A 12298-nucleotide genomic window follows, 5' to 3' on the forward strand; every position below is an offset into this window, starting at 1 on the left:
GACACCTGCTGAAATTCCCTTTTCAATACAACTGTTAAAGATACAAGACCCCTGTCCTCCTTTTCATATGGTCACCCTACATAATTAGTAAAACATAACTGTGTCCTGGTGTGGTGTCATGATGTTGTACGTTTCCCGTTCTAAATGATTGGCTGCTGCTGGCAAGGGGACATCATAGACCACTAAAAAGTTGTTTATGTTTAAGGCTTTCACATTTCTGTGACAAATATAGCCTCATATTGTCTTACAATTAGGAAAGAAACTAATAAAAATTGTAAAAGTAAGACACCACACAGCAGTTTTATACTAAAAGAATAAAGATTTTTATTAAGCATTGTAAGTTGCATTCAATAGCCTTCAAATACACCACACCACAATCCATCTACAACCAATCAAACCCAACAGTAGTTCATTCTTGCACAATCCATGAGTTGGGGCAGAACTCCCTTCAACTTACATTAAGATACCTACTTAGCTCTTGCGGGCAGGGAATGGGGAATTACACCTCATTTCTGATCACTAATGTGTGATGAAGAGCATCAGGAGAATTATATGAAAACGAATATAAAGAAATGATTCTGATTTTGAAGTACATTAAGTTTGGAAACACTAACAAAAACATCAAAATGATACAGGTATATTTGCTTATACTAAATCCTTGATGGGAAAGTTCTCAAGAACAAGCCATTTGTTTCCTGCTACAGAAGGGGGGTATTTCTTGAAGATCAAAGCTTTTTTTTGTTTTTCCACAGAATTTCATATTTGCTAATATGAAGGCATAAAACAGCAACAGAGAACAATAATGCATACAGCAATGAGTACACCAGGGTAACGTTGATATTCAAAACGGCTAGATAATTTTTTTTTGTTTTAGAATAAATGCAACAGAGGTCAATAATCACAAAATTTTAAGGTTAGAGCAAGATCAGTCAATGACTAAACATAGTTAACATCTTTTATAGGACTATTACTGATTATTAGCTTTTTTTTTGTTTTGCAAATGGGCACAGTACTTGTAAGAATGGAAGAAAGAGGACAAGAACATGCATAATATTAACTACACACTTTAAAAATTATGAACCATGCAGAAGTTTAGCTCAAATAGTAGTACTAATGGTCTACGTCTGATTCAAAACCACATAGTTCATTGATCACGGATGCATGGTATTAGTCACAAAAGTAACAGAACACATTGTGTTTATTTTGAAAAGGTCATTTGCATCTTCTATGATTTTCAAGTTAAATCCGTTTTAACTTGCTTGTAAAGTATGTATGATGTATATTTAAAATCAGCAGAACTCCAATATTACTCTATATTTTTTTTATTTTGATAGTTTGCACATTTTAAACATAAAAAGAACCACAACAGTGATGAATTTTAAGAAAAGAACTGTGGTTGTGCCTTCCCCCCTCCCCATAATCATGAAATCAAAGCCTTAAAGAAAGCTTTGTGACACAGTAATGCAAAATCAAATATAATGGCATACATATGGTGCCAAGTACTAAAAATTATATTTTAAGCTATATATACTGAAAGACTGCCAAAATTTGTTTGTTTTTAATATATTTCAAGAAACAAAAACTACAAGCTTTTGTCATAACCAGTTTAAACTTTGTGTATACTTCATTTTAAGTGCGGGAGTCAAATGCTCTTCATTCTCTTTCGTTTTGTTGTATTGTAGCATTTTGACTACAACTGGTTAAAACTAAAAATGTGTTCTTTAAATCTCTGACATCCAAGAGGGATCCGAATTTCCAAAGTCCTCATTTTTCTCTTACGGAAAGGAAAAAATGTACGTAACTGTAGGCTCTCTTTCTTTCCAGATATTCCTAAACCTGACCCTTCCAACATCCTTCACCCTCTATAAAAAATAAGTTTACTCTTCTTTTTTTAAGACAGTGGCCTCAAGAGCATCATCTTTATGGCAAACACTGTCTGCATTTAGTGCATTTAAGTGAGGATTTGTATTGCACGTTTTAGAGTCATTACTCAAGGCACTTTCAGACTGGTTGGAAGCCCTGTCGTCCGCTGTATTCCCATTCATCTGGGAAGCTGGTTTCTCCTCATTCACTACTCCGTTTTCAGCCAGGGATCCTTCTGAAGACACAATAGAGGACTTGGATTCCTCTGATTTTGACTTAAGTTCTTTGGCCACTTCTTCTGCTGAAGCAGCATAAGGAGGTTTGCCCTATTTTTTTTTTTAAAAAAAAAAACAACAGGAAGGAGATTATGAGTACAATTGAACAATTATGTGAACCGCCCAGAGAGCTTCGGCTATTGGGCGGTATAAAAATGTAATAAATAAATAAATAAATAAGGTAAGGCAATACTAAATTTCAATTTTTCTTGGACTTTTTACTACAGAAACCACACAAAGATTGTTTTTCTCTTTTATGTGAGAGACACTGCAATTTCAACCTATGACCTGGAGGTAAAACCTCAACATTCAGTCTAACTGGCACCTGGTGACCTATCTTGAAAGGTCTTGAAGAGTCAAATCCGACCAGCCATATGGAAATTGCTGTTGAGCAAGTTAGAATAATCTAATAAACAAGGTTATATACAAGCTAGGTATGTGAATCACTCTTTAGTGTATGCTAATTCTGACAAGCATCAAGTCTTGAAAAATCTACGTGCAGTTCTAGTACTCTACAGATCTAAGGTAGTTCAAATATAAAGTCAGATGCAAAGTCAAGAAATGTACACATAAAATTAATTTTATGTTGTTTTTTTCCATTACTCACCCCTTTGAGTTGTTTGATGTACTGATACATATGTGAAAAAAATCATTCTATCATGCACTTCTGAAAATCTCATCTGCTTAATGCTAGTAAATTATATTACAGACTTAATTTAACATCCAAAACGGCTGACCAAGTGCAACAAAAGTAGTGGAGAAATGATAAAGTAAGCTGACCATATTAGGCAGTAAACAAGATTTTCTTTTGGGTTAAAAACTAAGTGTAAGCACTAAATTATGTTCTGAACTATTTCTAGGAACTTCTCAAAGATATGGGTACAATTCACACATTATTCAAAAGTTTTCAGAAATAGAGTAGAATGAAAGGCAAATATGCCACAGTCAACTTGATTTCATTTAATCTGTCCCATTTCACACATCTACCCCTAGATATATACATATATTAACCGCCAAGTTATCAAGCACATATTCTTGCTGAAGAAAAATCAAGATGGCTTCTGCTAAGTGTTTCACTAATCTTTTGAGTGTGCCAATAAGCATAGATGGCAGGAATTACAGTAGACACTGACCTGGTTCGCACGACATGACAGCCCATGGGTTAAACAACCAATTGTTAATCATGTCTTGTTGGCTGGATTAATCATTGGGTTGTTTAGCAACTAAACAAGTCAGTGGTCCGGTTTGGACGACACCCTCAGCAACCTACAATGAGACTGCTTGTGGGAAGTGGTGGACACACAGAAGTTGACACACCCACTCTCTCCCACTGTTTTAACCCATGGGTTATCATGTTGTGCGGACTGGCCCACTGTGGACTTGGACAAAGTTCCTCACCAAAGGCTCCTGAGCAAAATGATCATTTTATGGATCAGTAACTGATTAAAGAACAGGAAACCAAGAGTAGGAATAAATGGGCAGTTCTTACAATGGTGGGATGTAAGAAGTGGGATCCTCCAAGGATCTTTATTCAAACTAGGGCTGTGCACGGATCCCCGATCCGCTCTGGACCTTCCGGATCAGGTCTGAACCGCTTCGGATCAATCTGGATCCGATCCGATCTGGAGCTCCGTATTTTCTCCCATAGAAAAACGCCTATAACTTTTTTAGTTTTCAAGATAGAAACATGAAAATGGGCACCATGATAGCTTCAAATATATCCTTAGTGATGGCTACTTTGAAGGAAATGGGATCATCCCCTGATTTTGGGGGAAATTTTAAAAGATCCCCCCCCCATTTACAGAAATGCAGTTATCTCCATCGTTTTTCAAGATACACACATGTAACTGGGCACCATGACAGCTTCCACATAGGACCTTAGGCATGGCCACTTTGAAGGAAATCAGATCATACCCTGATTTGGGGGGAATTTTAAAAAATATTTCCTCCCATTTACAGAAATGCAGTTATTTCCGTTATTTTTCAAGATACACACATGTAACTGGGCACCATGACAGCTTCCACATAGGACCTTAGGCATGGCCACTGAACGAAATTAGATCACCCCCTGATTTGGGGGGAATTTTTAAAGTTAAACCTAAATCAGAATCTCAGGTTAACCACTTCAAAAATGAATACAGGGAACTTCAAGATAGAAATATTAAACTGGGTGAGTGTACAGCACATAGCTAGTCATGTGAGAAACAACTCAGACCTTGCGTTGCCACGCTTGTGTTTCAATACTTTCTCAAAACTTAACTTTTTTCATGCCATCCACTCATTTCAAAGTGCTATAACGTGTTTGTTGTTTTAATAACAATAATAATACTAATAATGACTATGATGAGCCTACATTGTCACAGAGGATTCAGTCATCATGGCAGCAGCACATACAAAATGCAGCTGCCTTTTCATGATGAGGAAGGACTAATGCCCGGAGTCAAAGCAAGACACGCACAAAACGTCCCTTTGAGGCGGGCACAGAGGCAGCAGGCGGCTATGCCCCTGAAGCACTGGGAGCAAGCATGCCATAGGCTTGTGGGGTTGACCCACCCAGCCCATCTACATCTCCCAGGCACCAGGAGGGCAGAAAGGCAGGCAGCGAGGTGCTACACAATGTACGCGTAAGCCATAGATCTCTGGGGAAGTAAGTCCCAGCAGATCCCACTACCCCACAAAGCGGGCACAGAGGGGCAGGCGGAGGAGGCTGGCAGAGGCAGGCAGTAAGGGGCTGGTATGTTGCACGAGTATGTCATATATCTCTGGGAATCTCCCAGAAGATCCTGCTACCCCACAATGACAGCACCCAAGCAGAGGCAGGCAGAGAGGCGGAGGAGGCAGGCAGAGGCTGGCAGTAAGGGGCTGGTATGTTGCACGAGTACGCCATAGATCTCTGGGAATCTCCCAGAAGATCCCGCCACCCCACAACAACGGCACCCAGGCAGAGAGGCGGAGGAGGCAGGCAGGTAGGTGCTACGCAATGCACAAATAAGCAATACATCCGTGGGTAAATCCCACCAGATGCGGCTAACCCACACCGCGGGAACCCAGGGAGGTGGGAAGGCAGACAGGCAGTAGACAGCTCTGCAGGCACAAGTAAGTGAGCAAAGGATTGTTTCCAGGCCATTCAAAGCCAGAAATGCAAACCGGCCCTGTGAGGCGGGAACAGCACAAAGAGATACCTTTTGCATCCCATAAATAATAGGCTATCAGGAGAAAAGTAAACCTTTGTGTTCCTTGCTTCAGAGTTGACTGCACTGTAAACACAGCCATTATTTAATAATAATAGTAACAATAACAATAACAATAACAATAATAATAATAATAATATCACAACAACAAGAAGAATTAGAAGAACACTAAAGAGGGAAAGCCAGGCCAACAAAGGAGGGGTGGAATTAAAAGCAGCAGTGCTGCTGCTCGCCAGAAATACTCTGGGAATCTAGCGACTGCTACCTAGGAGCTTACGAACTAAAGCTGGACTTGGTTTGGGTTCAAATAGTGCCATGATTACTGCTTCAGTTATTGAAGCAGTTTCTTTGAGTGTTGAAGATGATGCAGCCAGCCAAGAGACTGTGGCCTGATCTAGAGCACTGACATAGGTGGATGATCTTCTCCTGTATAGCATTTCCATTAGTGGAAAGTGGATGATTTCCTGTATAGCATTTCCAGTGCTGGAAAGTGGACGTGCCCAGTGACCTTGAGGACGCGTCAGAACCCTCAAAAGGGGAATCAATGGACTTTCCCACTGTTGTCTACATCAGCACCCAAATCACCTGACTGTGAGGAACTCTGCTTGGTGAAGCAGTAGCCCAGGCAATCTCAGACACCTTACGTTACTCCAGGAAGGAAACAACAAACCAGTCTTTTAAATAACAAAGTAAAATTAAAGATAGGCAACACAGCACTGCAAGCTAACCACAAGAACATTGGTAGAAAAGTGGCTGAACTTCTGCTGTATAGCATTGGTGGAAAAGTGGATGATCTCCCTGCATTTCCAGTGTTGGAAATTGGCCTGATCTGGCTCTATCAATGGGCCACTTTAGCCAGCCTCAAAAAGTGACTGGCGTGCACAAGTGGGAGAAGTGGGCGCTTCTGCCTACAGCTGCTGCTGATGCCCACCCAGGCACAAAGTGTGCTGCTTTACTTTCCCTAGGGGAAGATACAGCCTGCCTACTACTATTGTGGTACTAATAATAAAATGAAGAGCCAGCCTGACTTGACTAAAGTGGAAAATCACGGCCCACTAAAGAGGGGTGGAAAAGAGTAAGGCTTTGGCTTTCTGCCTTCACAATTGAGATACTGAACTGTAAGCACAGCCAGTATTACATCGCAATAGAAATTTGATGGCAATAAGATCAATAGTCCTAATCGTAACTACGATAAATACTATAACAGCCTGCCTGTCTCTAACAGGAAGAACGGATGCAATGCATCCCCTTAATGAAAGAGGAATAGCATGATTCCTTTGGGTTCCTCGCTTCATAGTTGATTTTCTGAACTGAAACACAGCCAGTAAATAATAATAATGATAATAATAATAATTTTTAAAAATAAAAAGCCTGCCTAACTGAACTAAAGAGTAAAAAGTCTGCCAACCAAAGGAGGGGTGGAATTAAAGGGAGGGGTGCCTGCCTGTCACTCCCCCAAGGGCTTGAGGGTGGGGTATCCCAGCAGGGGCAGATTGCCCTTGAGAAAGATCAGCTGCTCCACCAAGTCAGGGTCTAAGAAAGAGCGGTGAGGGGTCACTATGTCGCCTGCCATAGATAACACCCTCTCACTTGGAACACTGGTGGGTGGGCAGCTGAGTCAATCACTGGCCACCCGCACCAGGTTGTGCCAAATCTGGCGGCGGGATGACTAGTAGGCCAGGGGGTCAATGGAGCAGTCCTCCATCAGTTTTGCCAGTTAATGCTGAACAGTGGTTGCAGCGTCATCCTGGCAGGTGGCTTGGGAGCCACCTCTCTGTCCAACCACTGCCTGCACAGCCTCTGACCCAAATCCCTGGCCTATGCTCCTGCTGGGAGTAATACAGCTGCTCCTGCCGGAGGGAGTGGTGGCCTGCGCCTCTGCCCCACCCTCTTGGCCCATGCCGCCCGCACTTGCCCCACTAACATTTCCACCCAGCCCATCCTTCAGACGAGGGCTGCACATGGTGGCCAACATATAGACCCTGTCTTGCTGGATGGGCTCCAGCCTCTGCATCAGGCTATCCCTCAGCCTGATCACCACTTCCTGCACATCTGGCAGGAAGCGCCTCCCAGTGACAAGATCCCTGGCATCCAGAAACTTGCCCATCTGTTTCTGGAGATGCCTGGCCACAGGGATCACCTGGCTGAGGAGGGCAGAGCTAGTGCTCAGGGTCTCAAGGGCCTCAAGGAACAGCTTGAGGACCACCACCAGCTGTGACATGACACCCCACTACTGCCTGCCCAGTGGTGCCTGGAGGCTAATGTCCACAACCCTGCACATCTCGTGGATGGCACACTGTTGCTCCACCATACACTCCAGCATGAGGCAGGTGGAGTTCCAGCATGTCACCATGTCCTGCACTAGCCTGTGCCATAGGAGATTCAACTCTTCCTGCTTCTCCTGCAGCAAGTACTGCCTTTGATGCTGTGGTGGAAATGCCCAGCCACCTTCCTACAGCTCTCCAGCAGATTACGGATACCTGTCAGGGGAGTGAGGGTGGCCTTGCTGCCCATTCCAAGGCTATCCTTCACCATCAGGTTCAAGACGTGCGCGATGCAACGGATGCCCTCAAATCTGCCATCGCACACCGCCTTACCCATGTTTGCTCTCCCATCTGTGACCATGTAACCATGGGTGAGCTGGTGCCTGGTCAGCCACCCATCCACCATGTGGTTCATGGCCTCCGTAATCTCCACCGCCATGTGGGACTGGTCTATCACTTACGTATGGAGAAGGGCCCAGCAGTAGCCCTCCTTGCCAATCCCTTTAGTGTTGGATGCTTCCTGCTCCATGGCTGCCCACCAGTGAGCTGTCAGGGACAGTTAAGTGTGCGCTCCGCCCTCGTTGGACCAAATGTCTGAGGTGAAGTGCACCATCTGTGCCTCTGCCTGGCACAGACAATCCAACATTAACTCCCTTCATGCCCAGTAGAGGGAGGGCACCACCCACCTAAGGGTGGTGCGACACGGCAGCTTGTAGTATGGAACTACAAGCGCCATCAGCCTCTTGAAGCCTATGTTTTCAACGAAGGTGAATGGCTGGTTGTCCAACGCCACCATCTCAATGATACAGATAGTGATCTGGTTGGGCGTTGGAAGACACCATCTTGTAACTCCATACTTCCCCCACCCCATGTCCTCGAGGGTTGCCTCCCTAACCCTCTTGGGGAGGGAAGATGGAGTGGCAACAGCAACAGCAGCAGCCTTCTGCTTTCCCCTGGCACCTATTGGCTGGGAAGTGCCCGCCTCTGCCCAGCAAGATCGACTGGTGCTGCCTCTTAAGACACATGCGCAGGCTGCTGGTGCCATAGTGCCCTGTATCTGAACCCCTGCTTAAGGAGGCTTTACAGTGGCGACAGACAGCAAAGTGGGGATCCACTCCCACCTCAAAGTGGTCCCACACCATGCTTGTCTGTCACTTCCGTGGTGACACCAATTGCCTGCCTATACTCTCAGATGTCACCACAGAAGCAGGGGTAACAGTAGAAGAGGGGTTGGATAGTGGGGAGAGAGCCTCTGCCTGCTGCTGCTCCTCACCCACATCCTGGAGGATCACCTCCTCCTGACCCTCTACCGTGCTAAGGACCTCAAGAATGTCTTGCAACAGGTCCATCAGCGGGCTCCTTCAACCAGTAAAGGAGTTGGGGATACTCCTCCTACCATGGCACTAATGCTGCTGCTGCCTGCCTCTTGCAACGGGTCACTTTTGCCAGCCTCAAAAAGTGACCAGCATGCACTAGTGGGAGAAGCGGGCGCCTCTGCCTGCTGCTGCCCACCCAGGCAAGGACTGACCCATTTGATTTTCACTACGGGAGAGGCAGCCTGCCTGCTGGTGCTGGTGCCATCATTGCCTTGTCCCCTGCTGCCACCTCACCCAACCACAGACGGGCATCTGCTGCTGTGTCTCATTATAATAAATTTATTTATGGGGAAAATGGGGATGGTGTAGTATGGTGCTTTGCCCTCACTTTATGCATGCTTCTGCACTGTATAAGCAAAGCGAACAGTCACAAACACACACACACACACACACACACACAAGATAGATTGATTTTTTGTAATTTTTATTTTTTTATTTTTAAAGAAGAAGGAAAATGAATAGAAAAAACACACTCACAGAACACAGGGTTTAACAAAGGAAAATACAAGGGGGAAGGGAGGGGGGAAACAAACACTCCAAAGGAAGAAAAGAAAATTTATATAAAGCAAAGAAAGCAAAAGAGAGCATAGGAAAGCTAAGGAGAAGGAAAAAGTCAGAAACCAACACACATACACACCCAAAAAATCATTCATATATATATACACACACACACTCCTCCAAACACAGCTCAAAAAAATCCACTCCTCACTGACCAAAGTCCTACCCCACAAAGACAGAGAAAGAAAAGTGTCTCTTGATGCCTCTGGCTTAGTCCTCCCCTCCAACATTGCGATTAGAGGATGCTTCACATGGGGTGATCACTTATCAGCACAATTGGGAGATGAAGCTGTCCATTAACGCCGAAAAAACCTCTATCTCCCCCTCCCCCTTTTACCCATTAAATAAAAATTCATGGCAACCCAACCACTGAACGGATATTTCTGAAAATCTACACAAATGACCCCCCAATGAGCAATCTCTAAGCTCAGTAATTTTTAGGGCACTATCTTTAAAAATAAAGAAGTTATAGGCATTTTTCACCCAATACAATTCAATAGAAAAAAGTGGTTGGGCAAAATGGCGTCCGGAGCTCCAGATAGGGGCGAAGCAATCTGGATCGAAGCAAACCACTTCACATCAATCTGGAGCTCCTTCGACCCGATCCGGATTTAGTGGCTCTGGATCAGGTGGATCCGCTTCGCATCCAGGGATCTGCAACGGAGTGGAGCACAGCCCTAATTCGAACCTGTATTTTTTTGCTTTTAAAATTATATGGAGTGAGCTGTGAAGTGGTTGGATTTGCAGACGACACCCGATTATTCAGGGTGGTAAAAACAAAAAGAGATTGTGAAGAAGTCTAAAAGGATCTTTCCAAACCAAGTGAATAGGAATTATGAGAGCTGTGAAAAAGCCAAATTTCATGTTAGAGGTCATTAGCGAAGGGATCAAAAATAAAATGACAGTATCATAATGCCCTTATACAAATCTATGCTGCAAACACATTTGGAATGCTATGTACAGTTCTTCTTGTGGCAACTCAAACAGGATATCATAGAACTGGAAAAGATTATTAGAGTGTGATAACGATCAAGGCACTAGTGCAGCCTGACTTGGCTGAGGCTTGCAGTAGGCAACACTTGCAAGCTCTGGATGAGTCCATTCCTGCAATACTTGTGTCCCAATTGGGACACAAGCGGTGAGGAAAGGAGCAGCCTGACACCTGGTCAAGCCTCCTTCAAGCTCCAGACAAGTCCCTTTCTCTGTGCAGAGGCATAGAGCTCCACGCCTCTCTCTGTATAGAGAATTTTTAAAAATGTGGCAGGGGTGGGACAGATGAGAGGCTTCAGGGGTGAGGCCCCACCCCCTAACATCATCTGGCCTGCCAGCTTGGTTCGGGGAGAGGGGAATAGTCCATGGCTCCCCCCCCAACCAAAAGTGGTTACCTTCCCCAACCTAAACTCATTTTACCAATCTTTGTTGACCTAAGTTTTTATAAATGACACTTTCGCAGTACCTGAATTGCTCCCTGGTTCTTATAAGCTCTCCCATAATATCTTCCACCTCTTCCAAAGGTTCTTATCACTGGGGTGGAAATAACCCCTCTAGGGCGCCTACACAGGATGAAAAACAAGTTAGAGACATATTTAAACTTTACAAATATATTTCTATCTATAGATTTTCAGAAAAAGTGTGTAACAAGTTGCCTTCCCCCCACACAAATATACTACGATCTTGTGTCCCTGACAATTAGATGGTTGCTTCTCTGTATCTTCAGAAGGGTATTAATATATATATATATATATATATATATATATATATATATATATGAATATAAAGAATATTTCTTCCACTTACATATTGCATTTCTTACTCATGAACTAACATAGCAATACAAAGGTTGTAAACTTCTTTGAACAGTAGTTGGCAACTATTTTCAAATTGGAATAAAAATAAATGTACTGCCAGAACATCCCCACATACTGCTAATTCTCTGATATTAGAAAAAAGTTGTTTCTTTTTTCCAGAATTGGATTTAAGTGCATATCATTATTAACCTTTAGGTTACTATTGAGTAGTAAACATTTACTAATACTAGTATTGCTTTTTTATGGCTAATTTTTACTAGTTACAACATAATAATCTGTATTTGTTTTGTAATGAACCTTGAAACCACCCCCAGTAAATGTGTCACTAAACGTCCGTTTCAAGTGGAAATTGCAACTGGTTAGACAGGGTCATTTTTTCATACCCAGAATGGCAACTCTGGAAGAAGTACAGAAAAACAGATTCTATTTCATTAGCAAGTAGCTACACCCAGAATGCACAAATATACAAAACAGGGAAAGATTCTTTTGAGAGCAAACTGAGTGTTTCTTTTGGAGCATATAACTCCATTGTTGTATCAACTTTCACTGGCTTACAATTTGTTTTGGGGCTCAATTCAAAGTGCTGATGATCACTGACTTGGGTTCAGGGTACTTCAAGGACTATATATGTATGTTTTCTTGATGTGTTCTGTTACTGTTTAGTTGTTTTAGAATTCCTATTTTATTATATTGGGTGTTTTACAAGTGGGACCATCAATAAAACATTGCATTATATTCCCACCTCTAGCTTGACTGCTCTTCAGCCATCACCGGGGTGGGGTGGGGTGGGGGGAGGAGAAGCAGTAGATTCAAGAGGGGGGAAAGGGAATTCCCCCACAAGATCTTCTCCTGCTGTGCTATATAGCAATAGAAAGCTTGGTTTTGTGGATGAAGTCCTGAACCTTTCATTATTAGAGAGCAGGTGTGGGAGCTCTGCAAATTTACAAACAGCAAATAGTCATA

At 43.3% G+C, this 12298-nt stretch overlaps 1 protein-coding gene across 1 annotated transcript in view; it reads right to left on the minus strand.

The window, feature by feature from the left end:
* Nucleotides 1–299: 299 nt before the first annotated feature.
* The window catches only part of FAM120A (family with sequence similarity 120 member A), a 68841-nt gene continuing 56842 nt past the window's right edge, over nucleotides 300–12298 (minus strand). The window contains exons 17-18 of the mRNA XM_063121258.1: nucleotides 10984–11080; nucleotides 300–2189 (exon numbers count right to left, since the gene is read on the minus strand). Coding sequence (XP_062977328.1) covers nucleotides 1878–2189; nucleotides 10984–11080 — 409 coding nt within the window. The 3' untranslated portion in view covers nucleotides 300–1877. The remainder of the gene's footprint in view (nucleotides 2190–10983; nucleotides 11081–12298) is intronic.

Source organism: Elgaria multicarinata, chromosome 3, assembly GCF_023053635.1.
Source record: "Elgaria multicarinata webbii isolate HBS135686 ecotype San Diego chromosome 3, rElgMul1.1.pri, whole genome shotgun sequence".
Lineage (NCBI taxonomy): Eukaryota > Metazoa > Chordata > Lepidosauria > Squamata > Anguidae > Elgaria > Elgaria multicarinata.